Raw genomic sequence first — 21,954 nt, forward strand, 5'->3', positions numbered from 1 at the left:
GAAGTTCATGAGATCTTTCTAGAGGGTTATCAAGAATAACTTTTATCCAATGACCTTCTCCCTCTCTGTCTGTGTCTGTGTATTCTCTTGTTCCGATGATCCCAGCCAAATCTTTTTTCTTGTCTTGTATCTATATCTACGCCGGGATCCGGAGTCGAGGCTGATCCTCTTGCTGTAGTCCTGTGTCTTGGATCCTCTATCCTGAGTTCTGGATTAAGTCGTGGACTTCGGGTCGTGGCTGAACCCGTCTCTGCGGTCCTGCCTGGGTCTCGTCATGCTGCTTCCCTGATGGCTTCCTCAGGATTGTAGCTGACATCCTCGTGGATTCATCTTCTCATTACAGATGCATGCATTTCCTAACATTCGGTCTATATGCTGTGAAATATATTATCTCTTCGATTTACACACGGCATCTATTGCACGTCTGTCCGTCCTGGGAGAGGGATCCCTCCTCTGTTGCTCTCCCTGAGGTTTCTCCCATTTTTTCCCCTTAAACTGTGGGGTTTCTCTGGAAGTTTTTCCTTGTACGATGTGAGGGTCTAACGATACGTCCACACAGCAGCTTTTCAAAAATCTTGAAAATCTTGGAGCTGGGCGTGTCTGACAGCTTGAGGATTTTTTGCGAGCAATGCGACCAACAACCAATCACATGAATCTCCCGCCCCCGACATACAAAGCAAAAAACCCCGGGGATTTTATGCGAGTAATATATATATATATAAACTCCCCAAACAGGCGAAAACCTACCAGTTTCACCCACTGTCTCTGCCACCTCCCTCCATGCTGGTTCCTCCGGTTTGTATCCCGTTAATAGTTCTGGTCGTAAAGAACCGGGTGATTTGCTCCCGTAACTTCTCGTTTGGAATATGAGGAAATGAACTGCGGTCTGGTTCTCCCTGCTTACACGCGGTTTGATTGGCTAGCGCTTCTACTGTCAGATTTGCATACACCTGTTTGATTGGCTGACGCTTCCAGCTCAGCTTCAAAAGTTGAACATTGCTCAACTTTGGAATCCTGGAAATCCTGAACATCCTGGAAGTCTTCGCTTCGCTCCCCCACAATGCAGTTCGGCGAAAAGCGAGGCAAAGTGACGTCATCCCCATTCAAAGTCAACGGGCAGAGAAGAGTTGGAAGCGGTGGAAGATTCTTCTGAAGCTGCTGTGTGGACGTACCGTAAGGATAGAGTGTGTCGTTTTTCTCATACTGATATTCTGAACAATCTGTGCTGTTGTATTTGCTGTAAAGTGTCTCTACTGTAGGCTATTTGTATTATATATACAGCACTTTGGCTCGACCAAAAATCGTTTATAAATGTGCTATATAAATAAAACTTGATTTGATTTGAATATATTTCTTTAATTATATCAACTGTATAGCCAATATTTGTATGGGGCGGACTGGCCATTGGGAATACTGGGAGTTTTCCCGGTGGGCCTGTGCTGTGCGTGGGCCGGAGGGCCAAAACAAAAAAAACAGAACGTGTTGCCCACATTGTGTTACTGAGTTTAGGCTGGTTAGCTAGCAGGTTTATTGTGTTGGGTGCAGTCACTTTTGCCTCCACTTGCTGTTCAAATAAATGTTGAAAGAAAAAGTAAATCTGTTTACAGTTCTGTTTCATATGGGTGTTGAGAGATGTATCCATAGATTTAGTCCCTAATTTTGCTCTCAAAATGGACCAGATTGATGCATTTAACTTCAACATTTAAAAAATAAAATCTTCCCGGGGAGCTTGCCCCCGGACCCCCCTAGAGGAGGCGAGGTCCACCACCTGCCCACACCCACTGTTAAATTGTCTCATCCACATTGAGGATGCTTCCTACGCCCATGTTTTATTCCATGTGTCAAGTCAGGCAAATTGGGTCCAAATGTTATTGCATCAATGATCTGTTAACATTAAAATCACTAAATATATGCCGTAACTATTTTGCTCTAGGCAACTCAAGGGCTCAATGTGATTACTAAATGAATAATTGTCCAAAATAACATTAAAGGCATAGGGTTTGTTGTTAAGTAACATACTTTCGTCGCCGGCCGGCCGATACATGCCGCGCATTAAGTGGGCCTGTCTGTCAATTAATCCCCGGGCCACTTTTTCCCCCCAGTCCGCCCCTGATAGTATCTCATGCTGTGTGTCTGTATTCATGGCAATTATGTGTATTTAATGCAGAGTAAGACACAGATGCACCTGCCTGTGAGACACACACCATCTTTCCTTGGATTACCTGCCTTGCTCAAAGACTGTTTGGTCAGTCCATTTCTGCACTGAAACTCTCCTGGAGCGACAAAACTCCACAGACTCTTCCATCAGGGGAGAGTAAATGGAAGAGAGGCAGTGTGTGTGTGTGTGTGTGTGTGTGGTGTGTGTGTGTGTGTGTGTGTGTGTGGGAGGATAATTTGAGGAATCCAGTGACTGTACTGTTATCTGTGGAGTTGGTTTCTGTCCACAATGAGCCTCTGTTCTCCTGCAGGATGAGAGGCCGGAGAGGGACTGTTTCCCCTCTACTTTGACTTCAAATACCTACTTTCTACTTCTTACATGTTGAACTCAAATACCTGTACTTTCTACTTCTTACATGTTGAACACAAATACCTGTACTTTCTACTTCTTACATGTTGAACTCAAATACCTGTACTTTCTACTTCTCACATGTTGAACTCAAATACCTGTACTTTCTACTTCTCACATGTTGAACTCAAATACCTGTACTTTCTACTTCTTACATGTTGAACTCAAATACCTGTACTTTCTACTTCTCTCATTTCCCAAACAGCTGGTTCCTTTAGTCTGAATGTGTGTTTGGTGCGTGATCATTATTCTTCAGAGTCACTGCGTGCCTATTGGTTGGAACACGATCCGTGTATCCATCACTTCCTGGTCTTCTCTAAAGAAGAGGGACCAATGGAAACGTTGTCATGTTGCCGTTGTTCAGCATGGAAACATTCATTAGCTAACAATGACATTATTGTTCTATTAATATAAAGGGAGGTCAGGTACTCTTTAAAACAGCTGCTAGCTATGGGTACTTTTGACTGAAGGACACTTCAAAGCCTCTTTACTTTGACTTGAGTAAAGAAGTTTAGTCAGTACTTCTACTTTCATCAGAGTATTTTTAAACACGAGTATCTGTACTTCTACTTGAGTAAAGGATGTGTGTACTTTTGACATCTGAGCAGTACTCAGACCTCATACGAAAGGAAAACTAGATAAACTGAACTGCAAAATGACTGTTACAAGTATAAGTCCTCAAAATGTCCCCTGAATGTTTTAAAAACAATTGAAATGTCCTAAGAAAGTGTGCAGTTTAATCACACAGCGCCTCCTGGTGGTTAAAGCATCAACTTATTATTTATTTTCCAAATGTAACGATACAAACAGTACACACAGTGAGGCAGAAGTGACTTTATTTCCCTAGCATAAAGACAGTGGGCTTCAGGTGGTTCATATAAAGCAAAGACGTGTTAGTAATCAACATGATTGATATGACCTGTGTTAAGTGTACAGGAAGCAGTTTGTCCAGCAGTTTTCCTCGTAGTACACAGATCTTTTGTTATCATTTTAAATCCAATAAATGCAATAACACTGAGGGAAACCGAGGCTATAATTCGCATTAAGTTTTACAATCCAGGGAATGTAACTTCAGTGTAAAGGAAGTCCGTTAGTGTTTGCAGCTTTTAAAAAAAACTGGAAAATGGCATACATTGTCTTGATGTTCTTCCTTTTGCAGTTAACACTCAACAACATATGCTGCTATTTATCAAATATCTGAACAGTAACACAACACATAAATCATTACAGCTACCTTAAGGCCATTTCTGTATATTGTAAAGTGATGAATCATTCCAGGAAACTACGGATTATCGTGCTGCAGATAAAGAGGGCTGACTTCATGACTTTGTAAATCTCGACTCTGAGGTGACGTGGGTTTTTTGTGCACATTAGCTTTAGAGGGGGGTCCGTTAGACTTCTTCCAGCATAGATCTTCACTTTGCATCAGCAGACAGGATTTCCTAAAGAAAAACACACATGGAGGAAGTGAGCCGACATATCCAAGTTACATTGTGAAAATAATTCGAAAATACCTTCTTGGAATCATGTTCCCATATGCAGAATGTAATGTCTCACTTTCTGTTTATCTTTTGTATCCTGAGAGCCTAAAGAGCTACACAAATAAAGCTTTATTAGTACTATAATGTTCTCGAGTGAGGGAACAATGGAGCGTGAGATGGGCCGGAGACTCGGAGCGGTACTGCAGTCGCTTTACCGCACCGCTGTGACGAAAAGGGAGCTGAGCCAGAAGGCAAAGCTCTCTGTCTACCGGGCCATGTTCGTTCCTACCCTCACCTATGGTCATGAAGGATGGGTCATGACCGAAAGAACGAGGTCGCGGATACAAGCGGCCGAGATGAGTGTTCTCCGCAGGGTGGCTGGCGTCTCCCTCACGGCCCGTCTACACTACGGCGTCGACAGCGTCGAAAGCTCCAATCTACCCATTCACTTTGAATGGGGTGACGTCACGTAGCCGCGCTTTTTCGCCGAACTGAATTGTGGGTAGCAGAGCGGTCCGTCTCAGGCGTCTCCGGCGACAGAAGTTGAACAATGTTCAACAATGTTCAACTTCTGACGCCGGAGTAGCCAGCGCCAGCCAATCAAATCCCGTTTCCCAAAATCTGACAGCTGAAGCCGTAGCCAATCAAACCGCGTCTAAGCTGGGAGAGATATCCCGCCGTTCATTTCTATATTTCAAAAAAAGTCGGAGGAGAAACTAACTATCGCCGTAGCAAATCACCCGGTTTTGTATGACCAGACCCTCTTCACCTACCGGGATACACACCGGAGGAACCAGCATGGAGGGAGGTGGCAGAGGCAGTGGGGAAACTGGTAGGTTTTCGCCTGTTTGGGGAGTTTATATATATATATATATATATATATATATATATATTGCTCGCATAAAATCCCCGGGGGTTTTTGCTTTGTATGTCGGGGGGCGGGAGATTCATGTGATTGGTTGTTGGTCGTGTTGCTTGAATAAAATCCCCAAGCTCCAGACACGCCCAGCTCCAAGCTATTTTTGAAGCTGTAGTGTGGACGCTCCGTTAGGGATAAGGTGAGAAGTTCGGTCATCAGGGAGGGACTCGGAGTTGAGCCGCTCCTCCTTCGCGTCGAAAGAAGCCAGTTGAGGTGGTTCGGGCACCTAGTTAGGATGCCACCTGGGCGCCTCCCTAGGGAGGTGTTCCAGGCACGTCCAGCTGGGAAGAGACCAAGGGGTAGACCTAGGACCAGGGATCATATATCTTCGCTGGCCTGGGAGCGCCTTGGGACCCCCCAGTCAGAGCTGGTTGATGAGGGGAAAGAACGTTTGGGGCTCTCTGCTGGAACTGCTACCCCCGAGACCCGACCACGGATAAGCGGGAGAATGAGGATGGATGGTACTATTATATGTTATATCTGGTAAAAGTCATTCTTGCAGGATTCTTTGAGTTTATGGAGATCATAAGCATGCATCAGTTGGAAAATAAACATAACTCGGTGTGGACTTGAACACTTTCTATCCCCTTCATGTCACCTGTTCTCCGTGCAGCACATCCTTCATTTGGTGCCGTTGTACTTGACGTCCTTCCCGCATTTCTTCAGAGTCTCCGTGAGAAAATCCACGTCTTTGTCGGACTCGATCCAAACCAGTTTGTTGGGCAGATCGATCTCAAACTTCACATCTGAGAGAACACAGAGAACACGGGTTTAATTTCATAAAGAAAGGGAACTCTAGCAACGCAAGGAGTCCCCAAAAGACACTCTAACTCTGATGTTGCCTTTGTTTATATTTGATATAACTATTTTCATTTTGATTCTCTTTTACCCCTTTTTTAACTATTGCATTATAAAGTCTGAACACACTTCTGCTTCTTTGACGAAATACATTTTACCTACCTACCTACCTACCTACCTACCTACCTACCTACCTACCTACCTACCTACCTACCTACCTACCTACCTACCTACCTACCTACCTACCTACCTACCTACCTACACACACACACACACACACACACACACACACACACACACACAACACACACACACACACACACACACACACACACACACACACACACACACACACACACACACACACACACACACACACACACACACACACACACACACACACACACACACACACACACACACACACACACACACACACACACACACACACACACACACACACACACACACATACATACATACATACATACATACATACATACATACATACATACATACATACATACATACATACATACATACATACATACATACATACATACATACATACATACATACATACATACATACATACATACATACATACATACATACATACATACATACTACATACATACATACATACATACATACATACATACATACATACATACATACATACATACATACATACATACATACATACATACATACATACATACATACATACATACATACATACATACATACATACATACATACATACATACATACATACATACATACATACATACATACATACTACATACATACATACATACATACATACATACATACATACATACATACATACATACATACATACATACATGACCTTAACCGTGTGAGAGCATTTGAAGGCGGGAATGTGTATATAAAAAAAACAGTGTGTGTGAGGCTTGTAGAAAAACAGAAGCTCCATTCATTTAAATGACTCGGCATCAGGTGACATGCTGCAGGAGAGATACACCCTTTCAAATATTTAAAACTACACTTTCACTGGATTCTCCAAGAGAGGAAGCTACAGATGCTTCTATTAAATGATTTAACCGTATGCAATATTGATCACAGACTGTGGGGACATGTGTATTAAAGAGGCCCTCTTCTGCTTTCTGCTATCATGTAGAGTGTTATATACTGTATGTTTGTGTGCATGTAAATGGTCTGCAAAGACTCAAATCCCCCTTTTTGGAAACTGACATTCTGTAATTGGAGTCTGAGAGGAAGATGCATCACAGTGGAAATGAATAGCACACTTCCTCTTTGATAATCTGCAGTAGGGCTGCTTGATATTGGAAAAAACTGACATTGCGATATTTTTTCTCCTGTGATATGAAAAAATAAAGGAATTGAAGAAAAGACCGTTTCTTTTGTCCACAAACCTTTCTTGAACTTTAATGATACAATTGGTATTTTTTTAACTATATTTAACCGGATGAAGGATTTTTTTTTGGATCTTAAGTTATCAGAGCAACGAGCTGAGCTAGCTCGGTTAGCAGCGGCGAACTGGAGAAACACATGAGACTACTTTATTCAGTGTTCTTACCTTTTAATCACCGGGTCCGTTTGCTTTGGAGATTTGATTGTGGTTTGCTGTCACTCACTCAAGTACCCCCGACATGAGAGCCGCGCCAGTTTTCCTTTTGTAGCAAGCAGCAAAATAATTGTAACATGACGTGTTTGATTTAATTTGCCTACTTAAAGGTGGGGTAGGTACTTTTGGAGAAACCAGCTCGAGTGCGCTAGAATTAGAAAATACACAACCGGAAAAGATCTGCCCCTTCCTCACAGAGCCCCTCCTCCAACACACGACCGCACACATGACCAATGAGGGCACGAGATCAGTGTGTGCCCCGATGGAAGGCTGACAGGCAGGTAGGCCATCCAGTTACTGTAGCCGGCTCAGATGATTGGTCGTGCTTTTTACAGCGCCACGGCTTCCAGATGATATTTTTAATGGATTTTTAGTCAAAGCACTTCAGATTTTCATTGCTATCGGGATGTTGAGAGCATTCCATGGAAGATAACAACAAGTGTATCTCGAGCCGGTTTCTCAAACTTACCTACCCCACCTTTCATATCGCAAGAAAAAAAAATGCGATGTCTGCCTCCTTACTTGGTCGGGCCGCTCAATCGTCAGCTTCACAGACTATCACGCATATCGTGATTATCGTCACGACACGATATATCGTGCAGCACCATTCTGCACAGCTCTCCACTTTAAAATGTACTGGATTTTGTAATATATTCACTGTACTTAGTTTAAGATTTATGAATATTTAAACTGTGTAAATAGTTTTTTTTTTATATATTCTCTTTATAATAGTTTTATATTTGCTCCTTGTCTTGTGTGTGTATGCATGCACGGAACACGTACTGTACATTCATCTTCTCTGTTTGCACAATATCTTTGACCTGCACACATACACGTAAATATATTTAACAATCCACACTCAAATATGTTCATTTAATTCATTTCTTGTTTTAACAGCTAATTACCTGTATATCATTTTATCTTTAATTGTATTAATCTTGTGTGAATCTGTGCTGTACTTTCGCTCTCACTCTGTTGCCGCTTAAACGCCTGCAGTTCCTCACAGGGTCCATCTTATCTTAACACGTGTGTATTTTTATGTGTAAACCTACTTGACAATAAACCTGATTCCGATTGTGTTGGGATGATATCCAGTCATTACCATCATATTGTAATTTCTCTTGCACTATTTTATCTGTTTCATCTGTTCTATGTCCTATATATATATATATTCATGTTGGAGGACTTCAGTTTTTCGTTGGGAATGGGAATGGACTGTACAGTACGTATATAGTGCTTTATCTTTAAGACTTTACGTACTACATGTCATTCACCCCCATTCATACAGAGCAGTGTACCCTACTCTAGGAACTAACATTCACACACAACACCGTTGGCCATCGGGAGCAACTCAGGGTTAAGTATCTTGCCGGAGGATACATCAACATGTTGGCTCCACGGGCTGGGATCGAACCCACAACCTTCTGGACCGTACTCCCTCGCAGCCACAGTCGCCCATCTCACCTCCCAGTTTGTTGAGGATCCGGGTCACGGCTCCTGAACATCCCTCACATGTCATCGCCACCTCGAACTCGTGCTTCTGTTGGACACAGAATACATAATGAGCTGTAATCTTACTGATTTATTAAATCAATTATAATAACTATTCTGAAAGTCCCTACAATTAAAGTGATGGTAACGGTGTATAAATGTACAAAAGAAACAGTTATTTTATACATTTATTTATGTACAGTATATTACATATTTGTCTTTGGTGTTTTTAATTTGTTTTATTTGTGTATTACTTATTTGTATTATTTTTTTTTAATATAAATGTATTTATTTATATTTTTGCATTTCTTTAAATATATTAAAGTTTTTTTGTATCTGTTCTCCATGTTTGGACTATTTTATCGCACATATTTTCTTAATTTTTGTACCTTCTTGAATTTATAACCACCATTACAATTACATGTATTACATCTATATCTCTATATAAACATTACCTGACACTAAAAAACCCTTTAAAACATTCTATAATTTGAAGGGATCTGCTTTAAGATCTGCTTGAAAGGAACTTGTGCATACTGATTTAAATTAAATGGCTTGAATAAACTGCATGAACATATCTTAGTGCTCTTTTATGTGATATAAACAATGTCTAAATTGTCCCACACTTCCACACAGTAGCTTAGGCCCTGTCCACACGGAGACGATATCAGTTGTATCCGCTAAAGTTCTTTATCGTAGAGACGGTTCGTCCACACGAAGCCGAAACTGACCCGCGGCTTCGGAGCCCGAAAACATTACGCTTTGATAACGGCTCCGAAAGTGGGTAGATCTGGAGACGACACGCTTGCGGCTCCGTGTGTACGCCCTATACGCCATAGCCCCGCCTCTCCTGCTCACCCCCGCGTCATTGCTGATGCGTTTCGCCAACAACAACAACAACAACGGCGGATCACAGGGTTGCGTTCGTGCTCCAGACGCTACTGACCATGCTACAGATGTTAGTGCAAAATCTACAGCTCCTCCACCACAACCATCAGCAACAAGTGGACATGGAGAACTACATGAACTATGTGCTGCTAAATCCACCGAGGAGAATAACCAGAAGGGCAACCAGGCAACCATGGCAACCATGCTCGGGGGTCTTCTTCGCTGCTTTTGGTGTATTTTGTGGTGGAAGTACAGCGCCACTTACAGGCCCGGCATATGTACTACAGCGTCTCCAGCGGGTCGAGTGGTCTCGTGTGGACGGAAGACTTTTTTTAAATCGACTTCGGTTCGTTTTCGTCTCCGTGTGGACGGGGCCTAAAATATGGTAAGTAAGGGAACAATAAAACATTTTCATATCCTTGTAAGTAGATAAACAATAAAATAAGATTATATTTATTTTAATTAAGATAAATGTGATGTCAACACGAGTATTAAGATTAGGATGAACCTTTATTGATCCCTCATTCAGTTTTTAACGGAAGTGATTGTTTACTGATCCTGATTCATGTTATAATAGTTGTTTTCTTTAACTGTGTTTATGTACGCACCATAGATACAAAGGCAAATTCTTCGTATCTGTTTCTGCTTTTTGACATCAATAAGAGTATCATTACCATTAATGTCATTTAAATGAACTGAGATACGACTTCGAACTTTATGTGCTGCTCAATTCCCACCATTTACGAATCAAGCTGATGACTGGAATCGATGTTTGCCTCAATGGAAGTGATTGTTTACTGATCAGCTAGATAAACAACAACAGGAGATTGCATTATGTGAGATATTAGATGTCATGATATCTATAATGAAGAGAAATTAGATATCAATACGAGTATTATTACCATTAATCTCATGTTACATTTACTGACCTGACGTACTACTTCTGACTTCATGTTCTGTGCAATCAACATCATTGATCAATTATTCTAACTGTGGTTTTAATGATGTGTTGGTAGCAGTATTCAGATGCTTTACTTGAGTACAAATACTATGGTCTTAGAATACTTCGCTACAAGTAAAAGTCCTGATTTAAAAATGTAAAAAGTATTAGCATCATACTAGAAGTACTTATTCTGCACAATGGCCTATTTCGTTATAATATAAAGTGTTATCAGCAAGATTGACTTCAAGTAACAAAAGTAAAAGTACCCATAGAGCTGAATAGATATTATATTTTCATAGTTATCATATTATCCTGTTTTTATACACGTGGGAGCATTTCAGTATTGTAGTTTGTCAACGTGGACCAAATACAGATTACAGTAGGCCTATACTGCATTAATCAATATCAGCATACCATATGTTTATAAGTAACTGTGAGAGTTAAAATAAATATAGTGTAGTAAAAGTATAAACTAGTATTACATGGAAATACTCAAGTAAAAGCACAAATACGTCAAAGTAGGACTAACGTACAATACTCGAGTAGGCTACATGTACTTTTCACCACTGCTAATCAATGTAACATGCGATGGTATTAGTACTGTCATATTACATGTCTCTTTATAGAAATATCATGACATCTGATCACATAATGCAATCTCCTGTTCAAAGACTATAATCGATGTTTTCCTGTGTTTCAATGGAATTGTTTTCTGATCTGTTTTCTGATCAGCTGACTGAGAGCAGTCTGAGAGCTACAGCTACTGAGCAATGCGGAAAGGAAAAGCTGATTTAATTCGAGACATTAGGATCTTCTTAACTCACCGTCATGTTGGAGGAGAAGTTGTGAAACCCGTGTGTCAGCTGTGGACTTTCCTCTGTGGAGATGTGGCAATAAGTTATTGTGAAAACCTGCAGAGATGATCTCCGTTAGCCGGTGTGAAGCTAAGTGTGAAGAGAACCGGAAACAGCGTCGGGGGCGGAGCTTAGTTCATTCCTGAGAGAGCTGCTTTTTTACTTTTTGATTATTATTATTTTATTTATTGTACTTTACAATATTTGTTTTCATATTTTTGAATTATTGTATTTTTGTATTATTATAATCTTTTATTATGTATTTTCTATTTTATTATTAGAATTGATTTATTATAATTTATAGTATATTTGTATTATTATATTTTGTATTTTTGTTTTATAATTATTTTACAAATTGTTTGTTTTTTATTGTTATGTTTCTACTATTATTTTATTTTGTGTATTTTTGCATTATATCATTTGCATATTTGTATTATTATTATTATTATTATATTTTTATTATAATTATTGTTTTTATTGTATGTTTTTTATTGTAATTGTTTTAGTATTTATTTATTATTATTATTATTATTGTATTTTTCTTTATTATTAATATACATTTTTCTATTATGAAAATAATGAACATAATATATTTTGTGCACAAAAAAAGTTGAAATCAGGGAAGGAAAGTTCCCGTATGCGGGCCCATGGAGCATGCGCAGTTAAGTTTCCATTAAGCCCCGCCTTCGATCTCCAGATCTCACAGTCAAATGAATGGAGAGAGAAAATCACTCTGGATTTAGACTTTCGCGCATTTTTACAACTTTTAGACCCTAATGATGTAAATAAAGGCTATAAAATAATTCGAACTGGGTAGTTTATTAGCCCCCAAAAAAGTATACGCTGATTTACAGACGTTCTTTCCCAATTCAAGTCAATGGGAAAAAGTATTTTTGAGCCAACATGACGTCACATGAGTTGTAGTACCATCGTTTGGCCACTACGTTCATTAAAAAAAAAAAAATCAGCTTCAACTTTTCGGTATGAAAAACGCACATATTTGCATTTTAAAACAACGAAAAGAACACAAGAATATTGATTTAATTTAAAAGTAATAATGTTCTTTTATAGAGACAATGTTAAGTATATTAAATACAAACTAATTTGTAAATTAAAAAGACATGAAGAACGCTTTGTTTTATTTTGAAGGGGAATCTCGTTTAACTTTCATTTCGGCTAACTTGACGCAATGAAACATATCCCTCCGATGATTTGACTTTTATTTTAACACACATTTCAAACCCTTTGTGTTGTTCAGACGTATTTCATGCAGTTACTTGATCAAATTATATCGGAAGAATCGAAAATAAACAAATGAGAAACTGCGTAGATCTAAATCAGTGTATTCCGGCTGCCCGGGAACACATTTCAAGCGCACCCAAACGCACATATTTCCAAAATAAAAGCCCTATTTATTTTGACCATAGAATCAAAACTGTCTTATCAAAATCGTTTACAAAGTTTAATTTTGTTTTTGCTTATTTGCCATTATTCAGTTACACGTTTCCTGGACCATCCATCCATCCATCCATCCATCCATCCATCCATCCATCCATCCATCTTATCCCGCTTATCCGTGGTCGGGTCGCGGGGGTAGCAGTTCCAGCAGAGAGCCCCAAACGTTCCTTTCCCCTCATCAACCAGCTCTGACTGGGGGATCCCAAGGCGCTTCCAGGCCAGCGAAGAGATATAATCCCTCCACCTGGTCCTAGGTCTACCCCTTGGTCTCTTCCCAGCTGGACGTGCCTGGAACACCTCCCTAGGGAGGCGCCCAGGTGGCATCCTAACTAGGTGCCCGAACCACCTCAACTGGCTCCTTTCGACGCGAAGGAGGAGTGGACCATCCGTCACTCATTATTTATATATTTATTTTATATACTATTCCTGATATGTTAGCTTACACATACCTATAACATACTATATTTTTACAGTTTCAGTTCAGTGTACATTTGTGCCAAAATATAAAGAAATGTATTGTCAGTGGTGTTAAATTGTTAGGTAGGCCTACTTGTAGGCTACTTCACTACAATTCAGAGTTAAATACATAATTATAATCACAACATATCATATATATTTTTTCTGAAATGGACCAACATGCACAATGACTAGTTTACTTTTGGTACTTTAAGTATTTCCTGTATTTCCACTTTTACTCAAGTAAGATCTGAGTACTTCTACTTTGACTCAAGTACAATATCTGAGTACTTCTACTTTTACTCAAGTACAATATCCGAGTAGCCTACTTCTACTTTTACTCAAGTACAAGATCAGGGTAGCTTACTTCTACTCAAGTACAAGACCTGGGTACTTCTACTTTCACTTGAGTATCCTACAAGATCTGAGTACTTCTACTTGTAGCCTACTCAAGTACAATAACTGAGCACATCTACTTTTAATAAAGTACAATAACTGAGTACTTGTACTTTTACTCAAGTACAAGATCAGAGTACTTCTACCGCCTCTGTATGTTTTTAACACGCTAATGGTTTTCCGTTATTATTATTATCTGTATCTATGGCAACAAGACGTCGAACCATAGCGCGTCGAACGCACACGTCCCCTCGGGTCACATGACCTGCTCCGCTGGCTCGCGGACAAACAGCCGACTCCTCCTGCTCTTCAATCTATAATTCAGCCAGCGGTATGATAGGAACATCAGAGGTGTGTGGCGAGGATAACATCCATTAAATCCAGCCGGATACCCGCACAGAGATTACAAAGAGGTACGAGGTAGGTTGTTGTTTATTTCAAACCTTTTCCGTGGCGTGTTACGGTCTCAAAGATGGCATCGCAGAATGAAGCTAACGTTAGCCACATAGCTAAGCTGCTAGGTCTGGAAATCAAAACAAACTGGTGTTTCATTGGTACATTATTGGTTGTTTTTAGCTTTGTTGTTGCTTAAAGAGGACATATTCTGCTCATTTTCAGGTTCATACAAGTATTCAGTGCCTCTGACATGTCTCCATGCTTTAATGTTCAAAATGCTCTTTATTTGCTGCCTGTGCTGCAGCACCTCTTTTTACCCTCTGTCTGAAAGCATTGGGGTTAGCCTTTGCAGACCATTTACATCCACACAAACCTTGTTAACACACTAAAGAAACGGGAACACCAAAAAAAGCACAACACACTCCTTTAAGTCACCTTGGTAATTGCCATTGTTAGCTCACATCTCCCTGTCCTGCTATTTCAGGAGTCTTTGTCGGAGCTAATCCAGAAATTAAATGTGTGCTCAGCCCCATTTACCTGCCTGCACAATACATACATCATAAACTCCTTAAATAGTGTTTTCACTGATGTTTGCTTTATCAAGCTGTCATTAAGAAGACGGACACACTTCTCCTGGTCAAAGATTATAGTTAAACAATTGTGTGTGGGTGGGTGCGCTACTTAAGTGCAATTTTGAGCTACTTGTACTTAATTGAGTATTTCCATTTTACGGTACTTTGTACTTCTACTCCACTACAGTTCAGAGGTAAATGGTGTACTTCTACTCCACTACATGTATTTAATACCTTTAGTTACTTCACAGATGTGGATGAGTGGTGTGAAATATAACCAAGTGTTAAATCAGCCTTTAGTTCCACCTGGAGTAAATCCACAAGCTACCCTGCAGTCTACAAAGGACTTCAGACTAGCTGCACCTTCACCAGCTACCCTGCAGTCTACAAAGTACTTCAGACTAGCTGCACCTTCACCAGCTACCCTGCAGTCTACACAGTACTTCAGACTAGCTGCACCTTCACCAGCTACCCTGCAGTCTACAAAGTACTTCAGACTAGCTGCACCTTCACCAGCTACCCTGCAGTCTACAAAGTACTTCAGACTAGCTGCACCTTCACCAGCTTTGAGAACACTTTCATGATCAATCATTATAAAACATATCATATATATTATTCTGAAATGGACCAATCAAACAACGACTACTTTTACTGTCGCTACTTTCACTATATTTAGATGAGAATACTTTTCTACTTTCACTTGAGTAACATTTTGAATGCAGGACTTTTACTGTAACAGAGTATTCCTACACTCTGGTACTTCTACTTTTACTCAAGTACAAGAACTGAGTACTTCTACTTTTACTTTAGTTCCAGATCTGAAGGATATTCTCTTGTTTCCATTTGAGACATTTGACAGGTGTTCAGTTTAACCTCGCCCTGTACAAACATGTGTGTTATCTTACCCTTTAATGTAAATATCACTATTTGCATTTCATTTGTTTTGTATGCCTTGAACTCAAATATCTTTTTGCATTATTTAATAAGGGGGCCGTTGCTGAGAGAACACTAGAAAGCATACCTTTCCCAAACTTCGCACATCATTTTGTGTGTAATAAATACGTATACAAGCTTCGAAACTGAAAGTATTAATCAATCAGTTATCCAGATGGTCAATCCACAGGAAATGAATCTACAGTTATTTTACATATTGATTGATCTCATTCAATAAAGAAAAATGCTATTTCTTTCTGATTCTAGACTGTCAAATGTGAGGAATTAGAGTTTAATCACGTTGCAAATTAAATATTTTAAGCATTTTATACTGTCGGTTAAACAAAATAAGCATCATGAAAGCAACACTATTCTGGGAAATTAACTGGGAGCTTCCATTACTTTCTGAATTACAAAATGGTTTAATTTAAATATAATGTCCATTAATATTTACTGAATACTAATCACTAGCTACCGCTCCGATAAACATCCATCTTCCATAAAAGTAAGAAATGCAATATTTCATCAAGGATAGGCCTCTACAGCAGTTAAACAAATCCAGTAAAAATAGGCTAAACTCAAATAAAGAACAAACAACTTAGGTTACATTACTTGTTACTTGTTAGACGCTTTTATCCAAAGCGACTTCCATACTCAACACTGTGGACAATCCCCACAGGAGCCATTTGTGGTGAAGCGTCTCAGGGACACAACGACATGCTGCAGTGGGGTTTGAACCGGTTAGAACTTTAGATTAAGCTTATACATATTCACCATCAACTAGTTGTTCATTGACATCTTAGAGTCAAACTACTAGCTTATTGGTTATGAACAAGTCTTCACTTTAAAATAGGGAACATATTCTGAGTTAGAAATACCTCATTTTGAGTTATTTTGACACAATGAACACTTTTAGTTTCATGTCTTGCTATCTAAGAATATATTTGTTAGGTGTTATTATGAGAGAATGCCTTTTATTAGGCCCATATTGAGCACCAAACTCATGTCCAACAACGTCCTTACTTACAATAAATACGCACTAATTAGAGCAAACCAACTAATGGCCTAGTACTTGTAGAAGAAGGCATTAATATGCGTTTTATAATGACTAATCTAATACAGAGCCAATACACTGCTAATATACATGTTATTTAACAACTAGGTGATGGCTAATATGTGTACCTTAACATAAAGTGTTACCACAACTTAGATTGTCTTTCTTTCATTTTGTGTTTATTATAACTTAACGTTTAAAAACGACGTCTCGACCACGTCTTGTTGTCCATCTCTGTGTCCCCTAAAACGCTGTCTTTTAGAGACGCTTGACTACAAATGTTCCCTTTTCACCCAAAACAAAAGACTGTCTCTAACAATAACCTTTCAATTTGAGATGTTTCCCTTCTATTCTTTTGATAAATAATTGGCATGGCGGTCGGGGTTGTTTTTGTTTCAGTTTAGGTGCCGGTTATCACGCGGCCAGCTGTTTTCATTTCCTCTTTGCATGGTTAGTCTGCACATTGAGAAATCTGCTGAGTCGCTCATGAATTAGACCAGGGGTGGGGAACCCCCGGTCTCCGGGCCGTATACGCTCCGCGAGACCAGGTTCCTTGAACACAACACGAGCGTAACGTCTCATCACGTGGTATATCTCACGTCTTCAATATTAAACAAGACTGCCATTGATAGCAGCGACCTACATATGGCGAGTATTAAAAAGAGAAAGGTGGATGCAGAATGTCGGACTCTCCATGAGGACGAATGATTATGTTCACCTGGTTTTGCTGTGTGTGAGTTTCTGTTGTTTGAGTTTAGTATCCAGTGTTCGTTTGTTGCATTTAAGTTTTCATTACATTCCTGGAATTCAAGGTACCGGCTATGAGTGTCTGCATTTTGCTCCTTTTACAGACTCTCCAAAGCATAACATGACAACATTGAACAGAAAACAGAACGATATCTGGATTAAGAGGTCGCTTTTTCTTTGCACAGCCTGAAAGAAAGGCGAAATGAATGGGCTGTGATGTTTTAGCAGAGGTTGAGTTCAATAATTTCTACGGCCCTCGGAGGATGTTGTGAACATTAAAATGGCCGTTGAGAGGAAAAAGGTTCCCCACCCCTGCTCTAGACCCTTCTTTAACATAAACCACCTTTTTCTTGATGCTCACTGAACCTCTTCTGAACCACGCTCACCCTGAGAGGAGCTGCCAGGAGAAATACTTTTGTTTCACTGTTGTTGTACACACGAGTGACCTTGTAGTTGTTCTGTCAAATATCCCAAGATGCAGCAGCACTGATGTGAGATAAGAGTAAACGCCTGAACCTTGAACTCAAAAACACCCGTAAAAGATTTTTTTAGCTGGAAGTCTCAAGTCCATGCTTTCCTGTAAAAAAAACTGTCCACTTCGACGAGATGTCAACACCGAACAGTGTGTCCGGAAGATAAGGGGAAGTTAGATAAGGTAAAGTCATGACAACGGTTACATTTTGGTTCCTAAAAATGTGGGTGAATGTTTGTGCAATGAGTCGGAAAATAAAATAAAATAAAACCTTAATATAACGTGAAGAAAATAAGAAACTGTCTTTAGTTGCAGCCCTAACTTTGGTATCTAATGATTTAACAATGTCAAGTATACCACCATGTTTATCAAGAGTTTGTGCAACGTCTCAAGGTTCAGAACATGAGTTTGACATGTACTGGTCTCTCGTCCATGCGATCAACACACCATTTCACTATTAGGAATAATGTTAATACAATGCTGTGGTTATGTTGGTTTTTGCGTCTTCTCACCCTAGCAGAATTGGAGCTAGCTTAGCACAAAATAAGCACAATTATACATCAAGGTTAATATTTGAACAGCTGGTAAAATAGACAGATTGCTTAGGATTACTTAACAAACAAATGGTGTGTGTGAAATATTTAGTTTCGCATTTCTCTGCACAAGCCCTTTATATCACCGTCTCCAACTTACATTGAAATGAATTCCTCTTGCTTATGGGTCACTGATGGGAAGATGCGGCATTATTTCTCTAAGAGCCCAATCAGAAGTCCTTTTGTTCGTCTCACAGCGTGGATATATTTGAACATTGTAATTATTTGTTATTATTATATCATTTATTTAAACAAGCCGTTGTAAAATTGACGTCATAACCGACCGCAGCTGCTGGTAATTGGAAAAAGAAAAGAATCACGGAGCAATATAGTTTGACCTTTGAAAGTATGTGTTTTGTACTGATATCTTTTGTTTAAAGGTCTCCTATTATACTGTTTCTCATCCATACATCTCAGATATATACAGAACCTGTCTCTGATTGGCTGAAACACCAAACGGATCATTGCAGCATCCCATAATCCCCTCTGTTTCAGCCCTGTTTCCAAAGTGCTGATGTCTGTTACTTTAGATCAGGGCTCGGCAAACCTAGGCACGCGTACCACCATTGGCACGCGGTACCGTAACCAGTGGCACACTAGGAATAAGTGTGCAAAATATTTAAATTGTATTTTCGGATCCTGAACGAGATTGCCGCCAGAGCGTGTCTCCCCGTTACCCCCGCCACGTTGGCACTATTGCAGTACCCATAAGGAGCTGTGCACATGCCGCAGAACTCGGTTCGCTGACGGCCGGCTCCGCACTTTATTTAAATGTGTTTAAACGGCATCATGTAAGTTACCCTGGTTGCTGATTGGCTAATGGTTACATAAGACAACACATCCGTTATGACATCGTAAGGTGGCCAACATCTCATTTTCAGACAGGTTTTTATAGAAATGGATCAAAAAGAGAGAGAATCTTTGTTCCTGAAACTTTCAGAGTCTCTTTCCACAGAGGGGACACATGTTGATGTAGAAGAGACATGAAGAAGAGGGGACACATGTTGATGTAGAAGAGACATGAAGAAGAGGGGACACATGTTGATGTAGAAGAGACATGAAGAAGAGGGGACACATGTTGATGTAGAAGAGACATGAAGAAGAGGGGACACATGTTGATGTAGAAGAGACATGAAGAAGAGAGGGACACATGTTGATGTAGAAGAGACATGAAGAAGAGGGGACACATGTTGATGTAGAAGAGACATGGAGAAGAGGGGACACATGTTGATGTAGAAGAGACATGAAGAAGAGGGGACACATGTTGATGTAGAAGAGACATGAGAAGAGGGACACATGTTGATGTAGAAGAAGAGGACACATGTTGATGTAGAAGAGACATGGAGAAGAGGGGACACATGTTGATGTAGAAGAGACATGAAGAAGAGGGGACACATGTTGATGTAGAAGAGACCTGAAGAAGAGGGGACACATGTTGATGTAGAAGAGACATGAAGAAGAGGGGACACATGTTGATGTAGAAGAGACATGAAGAAGAGGGGACACATGTTGATGTAGAAGAGACATGAAGAAGAGGGGACACATGTTGATGTAGAAGAGACATGAAGAAGAGGGGACACATGTTGATGTAGAAGAGACATGAAGAAGAGGGGACACATGTTGATGTAGAAGAGACATGAAGAAGAGGGGACACATGTTGATGTAGAAGAGACATGAAGAAGAGGGGACACATGTTGATGGTAGAAGAGGCATGGGAAGAAGGGGACACATGTTTGATGTAGAAGAGACCATGAAGAAGAGGGGACACATGTTGATGTAGAAGAGACTGGAGAAGAGGGGACACATGTTTGATGTAGAAGAGACATGAAGAAGAGGGGACACATGTTGATGTAGAAGAGACATGAAGAAGAGGGGACACATGTTGATGTAGAAGAGACATGAAGAAGAGGGGACACATGTGATGTAGAAGAGGCATGGAGAAGAGGGGACACATGTTGATGTAGAAGAGACATGAAGAAGAGGGGACACATGTTGATGTAGAAGAGACATGAAGAAGAGGGGACACATGTTGATGTAGAAGAGACATGGAGAAGAGGGGACACATGTTGATGTAGAAGAGACATGGAGAAGAGGGGACACATGTTGATGTAGAAGAGACATGGAGAAGAGGGGACACATGTTGATGTAGAAGAGACATGGAGAAGAGGGGACACATGTTGATGTAGAAGAGACATGAAGAAGAGGGGACACATGTTGATGTAGAAGAGACATGAAGAAGAGGGGACACATGTTGATGTAGAAGAGACATGAAGAAGAGGGGGACACATGTTGATGTAGAAGAGACATGAAGAAGAGGGGACACATTTGATTGTAGAAGTGACATGAGGAAGAGGGGACACATGTTGATGTAGAAGAGACATGAGAAGAGGGGACACATGTTGATGTAGAAGAGACATGGAGAAGAAGAGGGGACACATGTTGATGTAGAAGAGACATGAAGAAGAGGGGACACATGTTGATGTAGAAGAGACATGAAGAAGAGGGGACACATGTTGATGTAGAAGAGACATGAAGAAGAGGGGACACATGTTGATGTAGAAGAGACATGAAGAAGAGGGGACACATGTTGATGTAGAAGAGACATGAAGAAGAAGAGGGGACACATGTTGATGTAGAAGAGAGGGGACACATGTTGATGTAGAAGAGACATGAAGAAGAGGGGACACATGTTGATGTAGAAGAGACATGAAGAAGAGGGGACACATGTTGATGTAGAAGAGACATGAGAAGAGGGGACACATGTTGATGAGAAGAGACATGGAGAAGAGGGGACACATGTTGATGTAGAAGAGACATGAAGAAGAGGGGACACATGTTGATGTAGAAGAGACATGAAGAAGAGGGGACACATGTTGATGAAGAAGAGACATGAAGAAGAGGGGACACATGTTGATGTAGAAGAGACATGAAGAAGAGGGGACACATGTTGATGTAGAAGAGACATGAAGAAGAGGGGACACATGTTGATGTAGAAGAGACATGAAGAAGAGGGGACAATGTTGATGTAGAAGAGACATGAAGAAGAGGGGACACATGTTGATGTAGAAGAGACATGAAGAAGGGGGACACATGTTGATGTAGAAGAGACATGAAGAAGAGAGGGGACACATGTTGATGTAGAAGAGACATGAAGAAGAGGGGACACATGTTGATGTAGAAGAGACATGAAGAAGAGGGGACACATGTTGATGTAGAAGAGACATGAAGAAGAGGGGACACAGTTGATGTAGAAGAGACATGAAGAAGGGGGACACATGTTGATGTAGAAGAGACATGGAGAAGA

At 40.2% G+C, this 21,954-nt stretch overlaps 2 protein-coding genes across 3 annotated transcripts in view; one reads left to right on the forward strand and one right to left on the reverse strand.

The window, feature by feature from the left end:
* Positions 1-3,385: 3,385 nt before the first annotated feature.
* atox1 (antioxidant 1 copper chaperone) lies at positions 3,386-11,690 on the reverse strand. The gene is made up of 4 exons (XM_034092764.2): positions 11,544-11,690; positions 8,862-8,937; positions 5,565-5,712; positions 3,386-4,008 (listed from the first exon to the last, which is right to left on the reverse strand). Exons 1-3 carry the CDS (start codon positions 11,547-11,549, stop codon positions 5,588-5,590), a joined length of 207 nt encoding a protein of 68 aa, XP_033948655.1. The 5' UTR covers positions 11,550-11,690; the 3' UTR covers positions 3,386-4,008; positions 5,565-5,587.
* Positions 11,691-14,141: 2,451 nt separating this feature from the next.
* The window catches only part of slc36a1 (solute carrier family 36 member 1), a 59,779-nt gene continuing 51,966 nt past the window's right edge, over positions 14,142-21,954 (forward strand). Inside the window, exon 1 of one of the 2 annotated variants that reach the window (XM_034092669.2) lies at positions 14,142-14,303. The gene's annotated coding sequence lies outside the window, so the exon portion shown is untranslated. The remainder of the gene's footprint in view (positions 14,304-21,954) is intronic. The other variant, XM_034092670.2, reaches the window with a different exon arrangement.

The sequence above is a fragment of the Pseudochaenichthys georgianus genome, chromosome 10 (genome assembly GCF_902827115.2).
Source record: "Pseudochaenichthys georgianus chromosome 10, fPseGeo1.2, whole genome shotgun sequence".
NCBI classification, from domain to species: Eukaryota; Metazoa; Chordata; class Actinopteri; order Perciformes; family Channichthyidae; genus Pseudochaenichthys; species Pseudochaenichthys georgianus.

Bases quoted from the DNA above. Each gene is read 5' to 3' on its own strand.
- atox1 (XM_034092764.2), bottom strand. The intron at 5,713-8,861 runs GTGAGATGGGCG...GTGTTCTCTCAG, and splicing joins GATCCTCAACAAACTGGGAG to ATGTGAAGTTTGAGATCGAT.